This window comes from Dryas octopetala, chromosome 5 (genome assembly GCF_963921425.1).
Source record: "Dryas octopetala chromosome 5, drDryOcto1.1, whole genome shotgun sequence".
Classification (NCBI taxonomy): domain Eukaryota; kingdom Viridiplantae; phylum Streptophyta; class Magnoliopsida; order Rosales; family Rosaceae; genus Dryas; species Dryas octopetala.
The window spans coordinates 7,362,506-7,383,135 of record NC_141370.1 but is presented as its reverse complement, the minus strand read 5'-3'; the positions used below and the strand labels follow the sequence as shown (position 1 = coordinate 7,383,135).

At 35.4% G+C, this 20,630-nt stretch overlaps 1 protein-coding gene across 1 annotated transcript; it reads right to left on the bottom strand.

The window, feature by feature from the left end:
- Positions 1–6,958: 6,958 nt before the first annotated feature.
- On the bottom strand, positions 6,959–12,438 carry ERS (glutamate tRNA synthetase). The gene is made up of 13 exons (XM_086245048.1): positions 11,850–12,438; positions 11,646–11,764; positions 11,290–11,411; positions 10,690–10,872; positions 10,371–10,489; positions 10,148–10,196; positions 9,939–10,040; positions 9,655–9,757; positions 9,440–9,503; positions 9,086–9,200; positions 8,599–8,699; positions 7,604–7,760; positions 6,959–7,491 (listed from the first exon to the last, which is right to left on the bottom strand). The coding sequence occupies exons 1-13, from the start codon at positions 12,110–12,112 to the stop codon at positions 7,270–7,272; spliced, it is 1,719 nt and encodes a 572-aa protein (XP_086101174.1). The 5' UTR covers positions 12,113–12,438; the 3' UTR covers positions 6,959–7,269.
- Between the last annotated feature and the right edge of the window lie 8,192 nt (positions 12,439–20,630).

The following is a 20,630-nucleotide window of genomic DNA, read 5'->3' as shown; positions in this document are numbered from 1 at the left end:
GCACTTTTAAAATTTTTGCCAAACACTAATTAATGTTAAAAAATGAAAAGTACTTTTAATTATTTAGAAGCGCTTTTGGCAATGTCAAAAGCACTACTAAACGGGCCCTATATATAATTGTTTTTGGTTCTAGTGCTTCATGCACAATTTTGAGACACTTGGTCCCCAGGTTCATTAAACTTAAAATATGATTAATAAGCTTTGGTTGAGGGGCTTCACATTAGGTTAGGCCGATAGATGGAAAGCCGATTTACAATGTTGGTGAGTCAAATGATGTTGCTACTTTATCAATATCATTTAGCCCTCTAAATAATATTGATGTATAAGATTTTTGAAATTTAAAGTGCATTATAACACCATGATATTGTCATATTAGCTAGGGACTCTAATTGCCCAAGAAAGTGAACCGTTAGAGATCAGTGTGGAACTATTCAGAATGGGATCATGCATGCTGAGGTTTGGACTGCAAGTAGGGGGACTACATTACCTTGACTAGAGGTTTTTGTGTATGTATTAGGAAATAGTAAATATTGTACGTTGTGTGATAAAGATGCATTAGTTTTGTCTGCCATCTATTGTGTGGTTTTAATTATTATATGATATCTGTTGTCGAGATATCTGATGGATGACGTAAGGTCACATTTGGTCGAGATGACTTTGGATTTCAATCCCCACAACCTCTTGAGGGGTTATGCAAACTAACTAGTCTCGATCAATTTTCAAATTTAGGGAGGGCACTTTAATTAGGTGGTATAAAAATAGAAATGGATCATTTTCTCGCTACTTTACCGGATAATGTTTCAATTAGTGTAGTTGGCCTTTAAATTTGGTACCCAAATTGTTTTTGAAGGTTGTGTGAGCAGCTGGTTTCTACACTGATTATTGATATATGTTTTTTCAGTGTATATATTAACTATTATATCACTAGCTATATGCACGCAGTAAATATTTGTGATACTACTTTCAAACCTAGTATGTTCCCGTGCGGGGCAAGTAAACATATCTGATGCTCAACCCAACTTTTTGATTGCAAATCATATAATTGTTGACCATCTTGACTAACATGGCTTAACTTGTCTTAAGGGCTTTGGAATATGACACTTGAGATCCAGGTGTTGTATTCTCGGGCCGGATCCTTAATGTGGGTGCCACTGTGACGTTTCAAGTTTTGGGTATCACAAGTCAGCTCCTTATTTTCTTTTGGAGCTAAATTTGAGCCAATCCTCATTTTCTGGTCTGGCTAGAATTTGAGTCCAAAATTCGGTGATTGCACATTTATCCTCTATGTATTCTCGCTCAACTGGAGGATCCAAGTCAATCTCTAGCTCATCTAGATTTATTCTTCGAGGAAGAGCGCCTCATATGGGAAGCGACTTGCATCATCCACAACATTTGTCCTTGACATCGTCTATGAGGATGTGACTTAATTTCTACCCAGAGAATTAGGTTTCAAAGTGATCTTCTACAATTCTAACTCGATTTCTCTGAATTTGACAAAAAATAGTTTTCACCTATATTTGCTCCACAGTGCATTTCAACTTTTTGTTGAGCCTTCATATTTGCAGTTGAGACTCTGCATACTTGAGATTCTACTGTTTCCTAGAAAGATGTTTTGCCATCGTTTAGTGCAAATTACTTCGAAAGATGTTTTCCATATCTATGAAATGTTCTACCTAGAAATACATAAGCTCTTGCGCTTCCAAAGGAATTCCTTTATATATCTCTCTTCTAGTTAACACACAACAAATGTGAGGTTCTTAAGGTCGACCCTCAATAAGAGAGTTCGACCGAAAAATAACATCTTCTAAATGAGAGAGTTACATAAAATCTAGGATGAGAGAGTGCACCTGTATGAATTCAGCTGTGTTTGGAGCCTCTGGGAGCCCCTGTAAAAGCACCCTGATGCTCAAGTCAGTGTGGATCTCAGGGAGACAATCAAACATAAATCTAAGTATGAAAATGTAATAAGTTAAATGACTCAAAAGTTCTCGATCGAAATGCATGAGTCAATGTGGAAGCTTATAATTCAAATAACAGTCTCAAGATCGTACACCATGTGTCATGGACTAATTGGTGATTTATGGTCCATCAACCTACATTAGAATTATTTTTTAAAATTTAGGGGGGAGAAAACAAAACTTTTGTTTTCAGAAGCAAGGTAGAAACAATCCATATTAATTTAGGGAACATTGCTAAATTTTCCTTTTTAAAAATAAGATTTTTTTTTTTTGTTTAGCGGCATTTAAACCATTGTTAACAAGATAATAATGTAGCCTTTACAAAAAAGACAAAACACCATTACGGACATACAGGTGAAGCTGAGCATTTGGTCACATTTAGAATGCCAAAGTTGCCAAACATATCCCAAAGGAAAGTTTAATTCAGATTTTACCTACCAACACTTAATCCCATACACATACACCCACATTCATGGCCCTTAATTGATTTTTGAAACCCGCTCGTCTAAATCCCATTTGCGCCCATTGGTAACGTTGGCATTCTAGATGTGACTAACTCCTAATCCCTGACACACCCACATTCATGTACCTTGGTTTTTGAAACCCGCTCTTAATTCTAAATCTCATTTGCGCCCATTGGTTTTTCAATACCACTCCTTTGGGATATATTTGGTAACGTTGGGGGTTCTAGATGTGACCAATTAACACCTAATCCCTGACACACCCACATTCATGCACCTTAGTTTTTGAAACCTGCTCTTCTAAATCTCATCCGCGCCCATTGGTTTTTCAATACCACTCTTCTAGAACCCTCTGTTTGATGTATAAAAATGACCTCAGACTGGTTAGTTGATATGTGCATAAACCAGTCATATCTCTTTCGATCTCGATTAACTTATTAATTAGGTTCTGTTTTTTTTCTTGAGAAAATGATCAAGATCTCTGAGAACTCTAAAGGCCAAGATGAAGAGGAAGATAGTATTTCTTTTGAGCCAGATGATCGATTCTAAACTTTTCATCGGATCAATGATTTACCAGAGGTATATATGTTTAATTGGTCTATCATGGTTTTGATAATTTCGTTAATATTGTCTCCAATTAATTTGTTCGATCTCTCACATACACAAATATGATTATATATCCTTTTGTTTATGTGCATTTAATATCGATAAATTTTAATTCTTTTTGTTGCTCATCGTGGTGGTAAAGTAAGAAAACATACAGGTCTTTAACAGATTTTTTTTTATAGATTTCGCTTTATTTTCTTTCTTGATTTATTTTTCTTACAATAGGAGAAGAATTTAAAATTGGTATGCGTTATATATATATATATATAGAGGAGCGCTCTAGAGCTAACCAATTAGTAAGATAATACGACGCTAACTATCCTTTTTAGCCCACTACACAATATAATCTCATGATCTGAACCGTTTATTTTTTAAGTTCACATTCAAAGATCATCCTTGTAAAAAATCAACAAAATCGAAAATCGTTTAGTCAACTATTAGTAAGTTATTAGTAAGCTAAACCCTAAACCCTAAACCCTAAATCGTTTAGTCAACTATTAGTAAGCTAATGTAAATGGATGAACACAAGTTTTTAAATAAACATGAAATGATTGTAATGATAATCAAATGGCTAAATGATTTCTAATTTGGTTGATTTTGTGCAAGGTTGATCTTTAATTTGAGACCTAAAATATGAATGGTTTATATAATAAAATTACATTGTGTAATGGGCCAAAAAAGGGTGGTTAACACCGTATTATCTTACTAACTTGTTAGCTCTAGAACATTTTTGTATATATATATATATATAAGTGCGCGCTTTAAAGCTAAATAGTTAGTCAGATAATATGACGCTAATAATTATTTGTAAGGATGATATATGATGGGGACTCAAACGTACGTTCAGATTTTGAGGTCGCGTTGTACAATAGGCTCAAGAGAGTGGTTAGCACGTACTATAGTATCTTATTAACTTGTTAGCCGTAAAGAATTTATTTGATATATCGGGTTGTGATGAAATAGATTTTAAATTGTTAAACCCTCCATAAAGAGGCTTTTCTTAGAGTAAAAAAAAAAAAAAAAGATTTAACAAGAAGCACTAGTGGTGTAGTGTGAAGTTTAAAAAACTTTAAAGCCAATCAAGGAAAGGAAGGATATGGAAAGGGTTGTATTAATTTAGTGTGTCGCTAGAAATTAATTAATTAAGGACGAATTAAGATTTCACTATCTGCAAATATAATTTTTCAAATTTATGTCTGACGGTTGCAATTTTTATTTTAAGAAATAGCTTCATCGCCGACGAACACGAAGATACCAAAGAGGCAAAAGAAACGGTGAAGGAGTTTGTGTCCAAGTTTATCAGCTTCATCACCAGCGAGGCCTACGAAAAATGTCAGCAGGCGAAATCAGAAGACGATCAACGACCACAGTTTGCTATGGGCTTCATGGGGTGGGAGTGGCTGTGACACCAACGCCGGGACAAGTGGTTGTGCTGGGATGGTGATGATGGGTCATGCATCAGGGACACGTGTACGGTTCTGGTGGGTATCAACAACATCATATGGGTAGGTGGGGAGAGTGGTGGCCGGTTCAGGTGGTGGTTGAGGAGAGGAGCTTCAGTGGTCAGGTCAAGGTAGTTCAAGCACCTGAACCGGTCCAGGTGCTTCAGGTGCAGTTTCGAGACATTTGGTCCCAAAATCCATTAAACTCCAAATATGAGTAGGTTTGGTTGACAGGCAATTCTCGATCATTAGGTCTGATCAAAAGCCCATTTACCATATTGACGAGTCAGACGATGTTGCTGATGATAGTGATGCCTCAAAGCTAGCCTTGAAGCAAAAGAATATCTTATTTGCATTGCACATGATGGTTGGGTTTGAAGACTTATTTGTCATCGTCAAATGGCTTCAAAAGGATAATTTTGTAGCCATATATTTGGACCTGGTCTAAATGGACAAGTAATATTGATCAGATTCTTGCTTATTGCAAGGGAGGAGATGATGAGAAAGAATATCTTGTAAAGTACCGGAAAGAACTTTCGTATGATGATTGTTATTGTGAATTTGAACCAGACATGATCTGTATTTCAACAGAATAGAATTTTGATTCTAATCTTAGAAATTGTTGTCCATTGTAAAGAATAAATAAGAAATCTATGTAATCATTTGTGAATTGGGGTTGGCCTAGTTGGCCGAGGACAAAAGCTCCCCCCCTCCACACCCCGGTTCGAACCCTCCCCCCGGTTCGAACCCTCCCCCTTTCCCTGTACTCTAAAAAAAAAAAAAAAAAAAAAAAAGGAATCTATGTAGTCATTCGTTTTGGGTATGGCTACAATTAATTGTAACAAAAAAGCTCTCCAAATACTCAACCTTAGAATCACACAACCACTATAGATCTTTGGGGATGAAACTTTGAATTTCTCCCATATATTGTCACAACTTAAAGGAGCAATATATATAGTGATGCCTTGAAGCATGGATAGTAGATATTTTAGTTAATGAAAATAATAGATCAATAATATATAGGGAGACTTAGAGTCCAGTTCATTTTATAAGTCTTTCTTAGACTAAGACAGGTAATAATTTATGGTTTTTAATTAAGTCTTTTATTTTTCTTCTTTGACGACTTTATGTTAGGTTTTAACTCCAAAATTTTGGGCTCCACCCAAAATCTCGGAGTTAAACCCTAATATGCAGCTTCTACAAAGCTCACTCTACACCCTAAGACGAAAAATACCCTTCAAATCGGAGGACTTTATTATGAATTAAAATGATGTTATTATAAATTAAAAAGACTTTATTATGAATTAAAATGATTTTCTTATAAATTATTATGAATTAAAAGAATTTTCTTATAAATTTTAAAATACCCTCAATCTCTATATAAAAACTATTTTTCTAAAGGATCTAAGCCTAATTAATTATCTCTAATATATATATATAAGGAGTGACACTATTACCACCCACCAATCTTATTTCTCCACCCCTTTTTAAAAAAAAATATTTAATCATGATTGTACTCTCTTGTAAAATGACTAAGAGGGACACATGAAAAACAAAAAACAAAACAATAAAGCTTGCAAGCCATGGAACGCATCTTCCATCATGGTCGCTGCACATCCAACACCCCAATTAGCCACCTTATATATATATATATATATATATATATATATATGTCTTCATCATCTACTGATTTTAATATTATAAAGTTAGATCATAATAAAACTATGATTGCATTTCATGAAATGCTACGAGCAACTTCATTCTAATTATAATGAACGTACATTGGATTCCATCAAATGGGGTGCAGTCAGAACAATGTTGTCATAAATGAGATAAAGGAAGGGGAAGGGGGAAGGGGTATTTTAGGAATAAAAGGGGGTGAAATCAGTAGATTTATAGTTTTTTAAATTTGGTGAGGGGTGAAGAAATAAGAATGATGGGCGGGAATAGTGTCACTCATATATTAGAAATGCCTAATTTTCTCTCCCTATCATTGGACACCTTGGCTCCACCATCCTTACACTTTAAATCAGCCAATTCTAACCCTTTGAATCCCCAAATATGCTACGCTGCCATGATGAAAACGCTTTTGTTCCAAACTTGGTTTCAATTGGGGGCCATTTCACCATGGAGAAGAGAACTTGCGAGTCATGGAAGAAATTAACTATAGTATTCGCATTGCCTCCTTGATCGAAAACCAACTCCAAAGACTAGTTTGGAGGAAAAAATTGATGATATGAGTAGTGATGAATTTGTGGAAACGATCGTGGATGATGGTTGCTTTATAATTGAACCTCATACACCAAATTTGATATGTATAATTTACAAGTAATTGCATGTATTTGAAATTTATCTTCAACCTTGTACCTAACAAGGGTAGTTCCTTTAAGTTTTCATAGTTACCCATAAAAACATGATATGCAAAGGATACTGTCATTAACACTCTTCTGTGTAATGCTAATTGGACTGGCAATAATATCACAATCTGTAAAACTTCACTAGAAGATTGGAATGCATTTTTTTCTTCTTATTTGAACTCATTAATTCATCAGTCAAAAAAACAATGGACTTAAAACTCTACAAGGTGTCGTTAATTTGAACAAATGCAACACGCTTCAAGTCCCACAAACATTACACAGATGTCGCCCATGAGCCTCAGGGGTGGAGTGAGAGTAGATATCCTAAGTTCCAACTTTCATGTGTAAATGGAAAAATAATAATAACAACACAGATCTTCATACAAGTCTGGAACAGGGGAAAAGAAGAAAGAAAAACGAAAAAGCCAATGAAATCTGGGAACTCTCAATTTGATACAGGGGCCGCAGTCTCAAGGAGAGGCTGATAAGATTCCCAGTCAATTTCTCTCAATAGTTTGAACCTTTCATCCAATGTCACAAACCCAGCTTGAGGAGAAACAATACCAGATTTTCCAGCTTTATGTAGTAAAAGAACACTAGCCCCAATATCTGGGCCGTGAAGCTTCCCTGTTAAGAGCACTCGGAGGGGCATGAAGAGTGATTTTCCCTGCCATTAACATTTAAATGAAGAAAAATTTCAGTTCATTTGCCGTAAATGGAAAAGAGTTTAATAGAGGTTAAAAAAGAAAAAAAATGAGAGAGAGAGAGAGAGAAGCCACCTTGCGCTTCAGGGATTTGCCAAAGCTCTTCACCCACTTCTGCCACCCAGTTTGACCTTCTTCAAGTGCAACATGGAGTCCGCCACTATCATAAGCAGCTATGAAACTTGCTGAAAACTCAGAAAGCTTGTCTTCTAAGACAGGTTTGGCTTCATGACTGCAGTCAGGACAAACAAAATCAGAGCTATCATATAGTAGTTCTGTTAACATCACTAGCCAACAATCATCCCCTTCTTAAGTCAAATAGGATTAACAGCATATCATATACATCTACAAGTGGCAAAATCTAAATGTAACATCAATTTAGAATATTCCACCCTTCCATTGACATAAATCCATAATCTTGTCCATTTGAATGAGAGTACCAGCTTGAGGAGTAACAATACCAGATTTCTCTCAGCCCCAACATCCATGTTTCAAATAGAGCACTCAAATCCATAATTTTGTCCATTTGCTTGTATGTCATTATTTCAAATAGAGCACTCAGTGTCAATTTCACCCAATTCAAAATACATCATCCCCAACAATTATCATAAGAAGCCCATATATTCAAGAGACAAATTAATAGGTACCAGCTTGAGGAGTAACAATACCAGATTTCTCTCAGCCCCAACATTCATGTTTCAAATAGAGCATTCAAATCCATAATTTTGTCCATTTTCTTGCATGTCATTGTTTCAAATAGAGCACTCAATGTCACTTTCACCCAATTCGAAATACATCATCCCCAACAATTATCGTAAGAAGGCCATTATATTCAAGAGAAAAATTAATTGTTATACTAAAAGTTAGGAAAATATATATCGAGGCTGCGAAGGGGCAATTGTTCTTTGATATTTGATTAGAGAAAATTGTCATCAATCTCTCTCAATGGCTTATAAGCCCCTAAGAGTACCAAGTCCAAAATTAAATTTTCCAGCAACCAAAAAAAAAAAATAGTAAGAACATAAAACCTGCGAATTGAGTGCACAAAATAATAAATAAATCAAAATCACCTGGTTAAAGTGGCATGTAAAGGATAAGACAGCAAGTTTGAGAGTACTTTATCTGAATCTGGTATCAAATCAATCCCATCCTTAAGCAGCTGAATGGCCTCCTATCAAAATTACATAGTACACGCATGCTTACTTTGCATGATTGCAGAATACTACAAAAGAAATAGCATTGAGGGAATTGAAAAGCAGTAAAAAGAAAAATTCATTTTAAGGGGGAATTTCAACTTCTATTCAAATAATCTTGAAGTGAAAGTCCTCCCCGGGAGGCCTATGCATTCACTCCTTGTTACAGAACTATCTGCATACAGCTGACCTATTCCTGACGAGCATAAGCTACAAATAATCTCATTCTTAAGAAAGTATCATCTACAACAATGCAAAGGATTATATGATCATCTTAGTGAATACAATGAACATAGACGCTACTTCTGGAAATTTACAAAGTAAAACAAACTGAAAATGAAAATGTGGAAGAGATGAGTCTTACTTCAACAAATGAGCCGTCTGATTCTGTAAGGATGCCAGTACTTTTCCATCGTTCACCAATAAGCTTTGTCATCTCCTCTGATGGAAGTGCTCTTAAGTGTTGACCATTCATCCACCTTTAGTTTGTAAGTAGATGTTAAAAGGAGAAAACAAAGGAAATCTCAATACCACAGTAATGCACAGCAGAGCCATTAATTCAAGAATTCAATAAGCAGCCTAAATGCTCAAAGACGTGATCCACAGTAAATCATGGAAATCAAAATCTAGACTTGGAAATATTACACAAAGCGACCATGCATCTGAAAAATGCTCATTTAATGTTTCTCGGAATATAGTGAATTTTAAGCCAAATTACCTTAACTTGGTAGAGTCAAAAATGGCACCGCTTTTGTTGACGCGGCCAATTGAAAATTTTTCAACTATGAATTGCATGAAAATAGTCGAGTAAAAATTAGTTGAACAAAATATTTAGATAATTAAACATTTGTGCGCATACGGTGAGCAGCAGGTTTCTGAAGATGATAGGGAGCAAGTGAATGACAAAGAGCAAACTCAAAGGAATTCACTAACCCAGTTGCTCCAGGGTGAAAAATTCATTTTCAGTGCCATCACCCCAACCTAACAGCGACAAGTAGTTCACCATTGCCTGGGGTAGATAGCCCATCTCCCTGTACTGTTATGTTCTAGTTATTAGATGTCAAGAATATTTATCATTATTAACAAAGAAACTATTTAAAGTTAAAATCAGTACAAGAAAGGTGTGGTTGGACTTCAAGAAAACCATCACAAAAACATCTTGTAGCCCAACTTGTTTAGCAAGCAAGTAACAATGAGTATTATTAATAAATAAGTACCTGGCCCACTGAAGTTGCGCCATGCCTTTTTGACAGTTTACTCCGATCAGGTGCAAGAATTAAGGAAACATGTGCAAAGGAAGGCATTTGGAATCCTAGAGCCTGTGTTAAAATGGTGTTTAGATACCAAAATCAGCTTTGTCATATTGTTGAAAGATATTAGAAACCAAAATAGAAAAGAAAAACATGACACAAGTTTAAAAAGTTACCTTATATATTAATGCTTGCCTTAGAGTATTTGGTAAATGCTCCTCTGCTCTGAATGCAAGTGTTGGGAGAGTCAAATGACATAATACAACAGATGAACCAAAATTAACAAACAAATTATCAAAAACCAATAGCAAGTGAACTGTAAAATATATGAATTGGATATATATATATATGTATAAAGTAAAAAATTCCCATCTATGTTAAAGAGGTTATTGTTATTACCTGATGACATGTGAGATAGCCATGGTTGCATCATCAACTGTGACACAAAAATTGTACACTGGTTGCCCATTGCTTCTCATAATCACAAAATCTCCAAGCGTGTCCAAGTTCCAACTGACCTTCATGACACTATACAAAGTTAACAGCCAGCCTATCCAACTTAATTGAAAATTTGATGGTGGTTGAAGTTAATTGGCAAATTACTTAAAGTTAGTGGGCAGAAAACTTTTTCGCCCAAGGGGTTCCTATCCCCTCCCCTCCCTCCCCCCCCCCCCCCCCCAGACAAAAATAAAATAAAATAACAATAACAATAAATTACCTCGCCTCGAATTAGGTCATTTATTTTCAAACTTCCTTCCTTTGGCACACGAAATCGATATGTGTAAGGAGTTCCTCTTTCCAGCTCTTCTTGTACTTCTTCATCTGTTGCATTGGCCCACTTTCCTGAATATACTGGAGGGAGCTGTTTTAGTTTCGCAATTTCCTTCATTTTTTCTAGTTCCTGGAGAAAACCATGGTTACGAATTCAGAAATACAACAGCAACACAGAATGAAGAAATAAAAGGACGCATAATGCTAAAAATTCCCTCAAAAAAATATGAAGCAAATCTTTTATTTTAAATATTTCCTTCAAAAATGAATAGCAAATAACAATCTGACACTCGTTTAGCCACTGAAGGTAACAAGGCAAACAAAATCAAATAGAAAAGTAGGAAAAATTTAGAAAAAGAAAAGCCTTCAAGGTTTTATCACACATTATGCATCTAAATCTAACAGGAAGGACAACTCATAAAGTCATTCAAACTCCTGTTTAATTTCCATTGTATTACAAGCATATTCTGTAATTTTTGGCAGTTTTCAATCTACAAATTTGGCAAGTGAACACATGTTTCAAGATCCAAATATTGAAGAGAATCACCTCGCTAGAGCAAAAGCAGCGATAGACATAACCAGATTCCAAAAGCTTCTCAGCATATTGCTTGTACAAGAAATTTCTTTCTGATTGCCGGTATGGACCATAATCTCCATCAATACCAGGTCCTGCAGATTTCACCACAAATGAAATGACCCAGTTGGATTCTTTACAAGATAGACCAAATACACAAATAGAAAAGCAGATTTACTATGCATTAAAGTTGGGGAAATGACCTATCCTACCACCTCTAACTGAGAGACATTAATACTAAGTCATTGAATATGAAAGTCATACAAAATAAGTAACTAACAAAAGCATTCACATAAAAGATTTTGGATCAAATTTAGTAGTAATAGTACCTTCATCCCAATCAAGACCAAGCCAAGAGAGATCGTGTAACACAGCCTCCTCAGATTCTTTAGTAGACCTCTCCAAATCAGTGTCTTCAATTCTCAAAATAAACTTCCCTCCTTTAGACCTGAGGAAACACAGATACACATACTCACCCCATAAGGAAAAAACCAAAACGTTTCAGGGCTCAAAACAAAACAAAAAAGACGAACCTGGCAAAGAGATAGTTGAAGAGTGCAGTTCTAGCTCCACCAACGTGCAGGTTTCCAGTGGGAGAAGGAGCGAAACGAACGCGAACTTGGTGGTTTTGGGTCTCCTTGATTGAAGACGCAGAGACTGAGAAACATCTGCATCTCCTCCCTTGGAAGATTGAGAGTTTCTTGGGTCTGTGCGATTGGCGCAAAAATGGAGGAACGAGTTCTGGGAAAACTCTAATTTTCATTCTCATACTGGGCATTGCAACCAGGGTCGCCATTGCAGCTTTTTGAAGTTGGAGGTTTAACAGCAAACAATCTAAACAATCTTCAATGTATGGAGGCAGTCAGCTCTGCACTTGGTAGAGCCAAAGATATAGCTTTTAAGTTTAATCTGGTCATTGAGGAGTGGGCACGGCGGCAACCGATAACCAAACCGACCTTGTCGGTAAGCCAGAAACCAGAACCGGCGCCGGCGCCGACGAAGCCAAGACCGACAGGTCCGGTACGCCGATTCGACTGCGAGCGAGAGATAGAGAGTGCGTGCGACGGTGAGCGAAGGAGAAGAGGCAGAGAGAGATGAGGAGAAGAGGAAAGAGGAAGGAAAGAGACGAGGAGACGAGGAAAGTAGGATGAATAGTTTTTGCATTTACCTCAAAATTACCTCGCTTGAAAAAATAAAAAGTACCGATAACATTATCTAACCACGAAAAGGTAAAAACATTTATGAAATTAAAATAAAAAAAAGTATTGCTATTTGCACACTTTTTTTTTTTACACATCCTCATCACTTAATTAATAAATTTACAAAAAAAAATGAGTGTACAAAAAGAGAAAAAAAATGGGTGTGCAAATAAATAAAAAATAAGGAACAAGAAGACCACGCTTGATAGCATAATATACCAGACCAAAAAAAGATAGCATAATATACAAAATAATAAATTACTTCAAAGGACAAAAAATTTAATTTTCCTAACTGAAAATTCACCTAAATAAAAAATTAAGTTGAAACCCAATCAATTCGCGTGTGCGCACTTGGAGGCCAGAAACACGCTACAGAGTGCTCGACAGGATGCCGAGCCCTGGGCATCTTATCAAGCACTCGGTAGACTTGTCGAGCTCGGTGGATGCAAATGCATCCTCCATCTACATTTGCAAATTTTTAGGTTGTAGATGACATGTTTTTTGTTGTAGATGTAGGTTCTAAGTTGCAGATGGAGGTTTAGGTTGCAGCTACAGGTGGCGGTTACAGATGCAGATGTCGAGCGCTTGGTAGAATTTTTAGGGTTTTGCTTAAGTTTTAGGCTGACTGGACTGTGGGTTAAGTTTCTTTCTCATTTTAGGTTTTTTTTTATATTATTTATTGCAAACTACCTATCTTTAAAGTCCATATAACTATTCACAAAACCAAAATGCGAACAGCTCAAAATAATTGCATAAAAAGCCAACCAAAATAACACTATAATAGTGAAAATGAAGAAAAAAAGTGACAAGAGAATAAGAAAATATGAAGATAGAAGAAAAAAATAAAACCTCTTGAAAGCTTTATTTGTTGTCGAAATCACGCCAAGCCGCTACAATACTCTGGAAATCTCATAGGTTGCAGTGGGTTCCTCCCAGGGCCGTCCCAAAAATTTTGGGGGCTTTGTGCAAAAATTAAATTAAGGACCCCTATAACAGTCTCAATGATTGATGAATTTTTATTAAGAAATTTTGATGAAAGATTAAGGAAGATGAACTATAGTATGTTAAACTAAAGAGTAGAAGAGAAAAAAAATGAAGCTAAATTGAGTCACTTCATGTTGACTTTTTTTTAGAGAAAGAAGTCATAAAGTTTAATTAAAAAGCCTTTATTTTTTTTTGCCAAAGTTCATTTTTGGTCCTTAAAGTTTGCGTTAGGTTCTACTTTGGTCCTTATAGTTTTAATTGTTATGACTTTAGTCAATGTAGTTTGAGTTAGGTTCCATTTTGGTCTCGTAGTTTCAATTGTTATGATTTTGATCCCCGTAGTTTGAGTTAGGTTCTATTTTTTGTCCATGTAGTTTGAGTTATGTTTCACTTTGGTCATGTGGTTTAATAAACGAAAATGCTAAGATATCCTTGAATTGCAACAATTTATAAACTAGATGAACAAAATCATAACAATTGAAACTACAGAGATCAAAACCAAACTTTGGCCTTTTTTTTTATCTCCTAGTTTAAATAAGAACTTAGATGTAATAATAATTAGTAAAAAAAAAAAAAGGAAGTCGTGTAGGAGTAGGAAGTTAGAAACCCGTAGACCAAGAAACAAAGTGAAACAATTTGACCCTTTTTTTAGCCTTGATATTGTGTAGGGGGAAATACTTAGGTTTTCAGTTTTGAGGACATTCTCATCCTTAGTGCCAATATTTTATGGGAAATACTTGGGTACTGAGGTTTGAGGACTTGTCCTGAGGTTTTAGGTGGCCAAATAGGATTTTGACACCTGTATTATACTAAATCCTATAACTTTGTAACCAAACATCATATTTTCTTACTAACCACACATCCAAACAACAACTTTTCAGTTCAACAGTGCCATCCCCTACGACCGTTGTTTCCACTTAGCTTTCGACCACCATCTTCCCCGCTGCAGCAACCCACCCAGAAACACCGCCACCCAGTCTCCCATAGTTCATTTTTCCCTTTGTTGTCCATTGGAATTCCAATCATGATAGATCGCTCTTCTCTCCACACATCCAAATTGAAGTTACCTATTGGAATTCCTATTGATCTACTTGATCATACAAGAGCTCCATATGAAGAAGGGCCAGGTGCACTTCACCAAATCAACTTCAACACCGTCGATACCAGCGACTTTGTCATCACCAAGCGTTGAGGTGGCAAGGTGGTCCTCAACCAAGCATTTAGGTGGCATCAACTAATAGATATTTAACCCAACAACCAAACATACAGTGATTTGACTTCTGCCTTCATGCTTGCAGCTTGCCAGAATAGATATACTCAAAAACAACTTGAAGGTAGCTAGTTTGGGTTGGGCATAAATGGGTGTACGTGGGTCAAATTCAGGTCAACCCGCCAAACACGAGTTACACGGGTCATGTCGTGTCACCCATTTAATAAATGGGTCTTGTTCAGGTTGAGTGGTTTTTTGTAATGTTTGACCTCAACACCCATTGTTAGCCCTAATGCTTGGTGGGTGCCATGACATCTACCTTGGCTCTGGGAACAAGAGGAAGAATGATGGTGTTTGGTTCTTTGGGTTAAAAAAGTTAAAAAGTTAGGAGTGTTTGGTTGTTGGGTTAAAAACATTAAAAAAAAATACAGATGTCTAAATCCTATTTGACCACCTAAAACCTCAGGACAATGTGGTCCTCAAACCTCAGTCAGGGGCGAATCCAATTCAGGACCAGGGATGAAAGTTTGTATTAAGTGATTTATTTACCTAATTAACTTGATTAAAACCACAGTCAGTAATCAGACCCCAATTTTTGTTTACGTGATGACTCAGAGACTAATCAAACAGACTTAAATCTGAAGTCGCAAATTGACACTTGTAAATCAAAATACAACTTTTGTAACCAATACAAATCAAAACACACCAAATGATCAAGTGACAATCTATACACTCAGAGGATCCATCACAGTAGGCATCACAGTGTTATCCACAACTACAGTGATGTGTGATTAACAAGACGATTCCATATGACATATAACAATATCACGCATATATATTCAATGCAGATTTGTGTTAAAAGTTGAGTAAGTTAGTAAACATAACAACACAAAATAGAGACGAAGGCACTCAAGATGTTCACCCAGAAAAATCACAAAGGGTAAAAACTGGGGCCTTTTTCAGCTGACCGGGCAATCCACTATATAGGAGGTTCAATACAAAGGGAGCATACATTACACAAGCTCAATCACTAAGTCCTAAACTAAGTGACAGCTTCTTACCCCTTTGTGCAACTTCCAAAAGCATGGTAATCAGCTAATCATGAAGAAGACAGCTCAATCTCTAAGCTTATCAACCCATGACACCGATTCATACCAAGCACAGCAGATTCTTCAATATATGAACATGATATGCAGATTTGGATTCTTTAAAAATTAACCTTTTCAAGCAAGAGACATGAAAAGGCTAATGGAGAATCCTAGATCTAAAATCTAAATGATAGTGCTTATAAATTTGTGAAAAGTCTTTAGAACATATTCAGATTTTAGAGGATAAAAAACAATTCAAGAAAATTATTTTAGTTTATCAAATTCAAAACCATTTTCTTACTTGAAAAGATGAGCACACACCTAAAATAACCCAAGCGCAGCTAGCATGCTCAAAGATAATGCGCGTCACCACTACAAAACCCAGACCAAAACACCCATATACCCATGACACACATACGTCATTGTCTGCTCATGCCACATGGAAGCCAAACAATGACTGTTCACAAGAAAAAATTGAAGGCATATTCTTTTTGTCCTAGAAAAGAATCCTAGTATAGCTGTAGATAAGAATGTGGAGCTGTAAATCAATAATTTCCTCATTTTACAAAATTCAGAAAAGAGGAAGAAGATGAATAGTGCTGAGGTGTGTGTAAGTGCGTGAAGGCTAGTTGAAAAATACATCACATGTCTTTTACAGATTAAATCAATGAGAAACCAGTTCATGTGTTGTGCACATGCTTTTAAGAAAAAAGGAAATGGGCTTTAATTGGAATGAGCTTTAAAAGCCAAGTCACGAAATGGCTTACTGAAGTGTCATCAAATATTTAAATATTAAAAATACATGTACAGTGCACGTGTGAAGAAAATTGTTCTTATGATTAGTGAGTGACTAGTCAAATAGACACAAAACTGTTTTTCGTGAAATGCATGAAATGCATTATACCTTAGAGTCTTTTGCATTGCACTTTTAGTCTTGATTTCTTCTACACAATTGATCTTAACCTTAGTTCTAACCTAGAGCTTGTGAGTGAATAATTAAAAAAATAAATACATTGATTTTGACAAAGAACAACCAATTTAGAATCCTAGAAACTAACAATGGGGCTCAAGGCCCCACTCACTTTCATTTTTTTTTTTGTATATATTTATTAAATGACAACAAAGCCCCCTCTGATAAATGACCAAAAGCCCCATGTATTGTAAAAAAAGAAAGCATTAATGATCCTTCTTTTGAAACAACGAACGAGAGAGACAGAGTCACATACTCTGTGAGAGAGAGAGGGAGAGAGAGAGAGAGAGAGTCAGAGGACTACCTTCGGTGGCAGTGACCGGATAGGTGATGAGGGGTTGAGTGATAGCATGGTTGTATATATAAAAAATGATATCTTGAAGGAGATTGATAATGATACAATTATGAAAATATTTCAAAAGATGAAAACTCGTAGAGACCAATTATAAATGTACGTATGAAGTATGAATTTTATAAATAAAATATTTGAATTTTTGTGGTAATTGTAATGCTATATAGTTTTTATTATCTTTGTTATTTTTATATTTTAAAAAAAATATTTAGAAGCCCCCTAGACTAATTTCCTGAATCCACCGCTAACCTCAGTACTCAAGTATTTCCCATATTTTATAATATGTGTCAATACTTTGAAAAATAATAACTATTACTAAATTATAAGTAAGTTTATTTAAAATAAATAACACATATTATGAGATTATTGGTACTGAGAATGAAAAGCCCTTATTTTAACATCTAAATTATTTTTAATTGTAAGAAAACATGTATATATAGCTGGACTCAAAAAAAATTTTGGAGCCCTTGAAAATTGTGGGCCCTGTGCACAATTTTGCTCCTGTTGCACTTGCCCAGGGCCGGGCTTGGTTCTTCCTAAAATCCCCAAAATCCGGCCTAAGAAGATTGAACCCATGGCAATCGCTACATTATCTAGTTAACACAAGTAATGTTAAGACTAAATAAACCACTATCCTCCTATGTTTTCATCTCACAGAAACATTAGCCCCGACTCCTAGGTATTAATTAAATCCATTTCGTTTTCGAATTTCAAACCAATGCAAAAAGATTGGATATACTTTAGTGAAACCAGCCAGAAAGTATTTACTCAAGGTAAGCAACAATAAATAGTTGCAGAAGTGTCAATCCAAACCATTAAAAATAGTGTGGATTGTTGTAAATGTTGGAGTGGTTTGGGGCCTTTGGGCTTCAGCTTTCCATTTCACCAAAAACAAAAAAAGAATGTCACAGACAAGTAAAGAATGCAGTGACTTTTATGGACAAAAACTTTTTATATTGGACAATTGTGTTATATAAGCAAACAAAAAAAATTCGAGGGCTATGTTCGGAGATAGATATGTGTTTAGTGAAGAAAGCAGTAGAAGAAAATCAAAATTAAGACACAAAGATGCAAAAAAAAAAAAAAAAAGTGAACAAAAACAAAGGGAGTTCTAAAAAATGAACGAATCAAAAGTAATAAAAAGCATAAAAGGAGTGCAGAATGACAAAATTAGAGTGCCAATATCGCCTAAAAAAGAGATAGTGTTTCATAGGCCGGTCCAAAACTATTGTTTTCAAAGCCACGCCCATTTGTTTTCAAAATTGGAGTGCAAATATCGCCTAAAAAAAGATAGTGTTTCACAGGCTGCCCCCATTGGTTCAAAACCGCGCCCATTTGTTTTCAAAACCGCGCCCATTGGTTTTCAAAACCATGCCCATTGGTTTTTGCGCCTTCTAGCCCTCCAATTCAACTATAAAAATACCCAAAATTGGTGAGTTGCTATGTCCACAAACCAGTCGTATCCCCTTCTCCAATTTCTTATTAGGTTGTATCTTATTCTTTAATTACTTTTTAGGTTCTATTTTCCCTAGAGAAAATTATCAAGATTACTTAGGCCTCTAAAGGCCAAGATGAAGAGAAGGCAATGTGTTTGAAGAACTTGATGGTTCTAAAGTTAACATCGGAACAATAATTTACCAGAGGTATATAAATCAATAACACTTTTAGTCGATTATGATTCTGATAATTTCCTTAATTCTTGTCTGATTAGTTAATTTGTTTACTGTTCTTTGCGTTTATAGGATAGATTTTAACTCACTTACTTGTTTCTCTTGGTAGTAGTACACATAAAAGAGATCTATTGAACGCACATTTCTTTTTATTTTCTTTCTTGGTTTTTCTGCTTACAAAATGTCATTTAAAATCGTATATATATACATGTTATAGTGATTTTTTGTTTCCTGTACATGTACCCATCACATATTTTCTTTTAATTTCATTCTTATTACATCCTATTAATTTCTTTCTTATTACATCCTATTAATTTTCTGAGTGAACTTTGAAAATTTAATATTGTTGTAAGAATTCCATTATGCATATTAAAAAAATTTTATCTCCAAAATGTTATGAACTACTGTATAGAAATTCATATATACATCTTTGGAGTACGCTTTATGTTTTGTAATATTCACAAATTTCCATTTAGTTTAATTTCCGTTTCACGGGTCGTAGCCCACTATTGAGCCAATTGTTACTTTTTCTTTTGTGATAAAACCAACTACATCAACTCCTACTAACATGGTCAAATTCTCAAATTGTTGATTATGTTCATATATATATGGGTCATATTAATTTGTGGTTTTAATTCGTCGGTGTTTTGTGTGTGTGTGTGTGTGTGTGTGTGTTTAAATGTTGGTGCCAGAATAGAAAAGTTATATTACTTGGAAGAAAAAGGTTTGCTTTATATCTTTTCCTGAAGATAATTTAGAGTACAAGTTTATATGGTATTTTTCTTCAATATAATTATGATCGAGATTATCAAATTGGATTAAAAATGAGAAACCAATTAAGTTTCGGGTAAGTGCCAATTTAGGTATAGGGCTAATAAATAGATATTTCATCTTAAGACTTTATATATATGACTCTTATTTTTATGGAATGACAAGATATATACAAGCATCAAACGCCAAAATGGTAGCAAGATGGAGAATAAATAGGAGAAGGGATGTCTGTATACCATGAGCTAAATCCTCTCCAGCTACCAATACCACCAGCTCGGCCGTTTGTGCCATTACATCCACTATGGCATCCATAATGGCACCGATGCAAATATCAACATGTTGGCGGCGACCTTCCGATGCCACCGGCGGCTGTGTGTTGGATCTGTTCCTGGACATGGAGATTAGCACATCTTCCACTCTAGCAATTCGACTTTCCGAAGAAAGATATATGCAAGGTTATAGATGGGGGACCTTAACAATAATTCTCATGACAAATAATGAAGCTGTTATCATGGAATAGTCGAGTAGTTTTCGATCTTGATGTCTTTCACAGACTAGGTTTTATATATGTATATGATGTTTTGAATCTGGAACATTTATGTTTTTACTAGCTAGACACTTGGAAGATAGTTTGCCTTTTGATAATAGCTAGCTTTTGCATGTGTTCTCATATTGTAAGGTATCAAACTTCCCTTGATCCATACTTTTGCTTATTTGGGTCACTTACAAAATTTTGAGAAAATTTGGTTTAATATGTGCTCCTCCTGCTGTTCTACTAGCCTACAATTTTGATTTTTTGGGATTAAGTTGTAGGCAAAAAAAGCCTTGAAATGGGTGGGTAGTCGAACCATATGTATGGTATGAGGATCTAGTATTATATCGCTATGTGTTAGCTCTATTAATTTGATTTAAAAAACTGTAAACTTTATTTCAAATAAGGACACATGTTAGTATATTAATGAAGGTCACACCATACACGTGGCACGATTATCTCACTGAATAATCTAGGCATAATTTGATGTTGTTATTTGGTTTTAATTAGCAAAAAAGGGCAAAAAGGTTATCTCACC

Excerpts from the sequence above, each read along its gene's own strand:
- ERS (XM_086245048.1), bottom strand. The coding sequence starts at position 12,112 with ATGGCGACCCTGGTTGCAATGCCCAGTATGAGAATGAAAATTAGAGTT. Across the intron at positions 10,490-10,689 it reads ATGACCTAATTCGAGGCGAG|GTCAGTTGGAACTTGGACAC; the intron begins GTAATTTATTGT and ends AGTGTCATGAAG. Across the intron at positions 9,504-9,654 it reads TTTCACCCTGGAGCAACTGG|TTGAAAAATTTTCAATTGGC; the intron begins GTTAGTGAATTC and ends TGCAATTCATAG.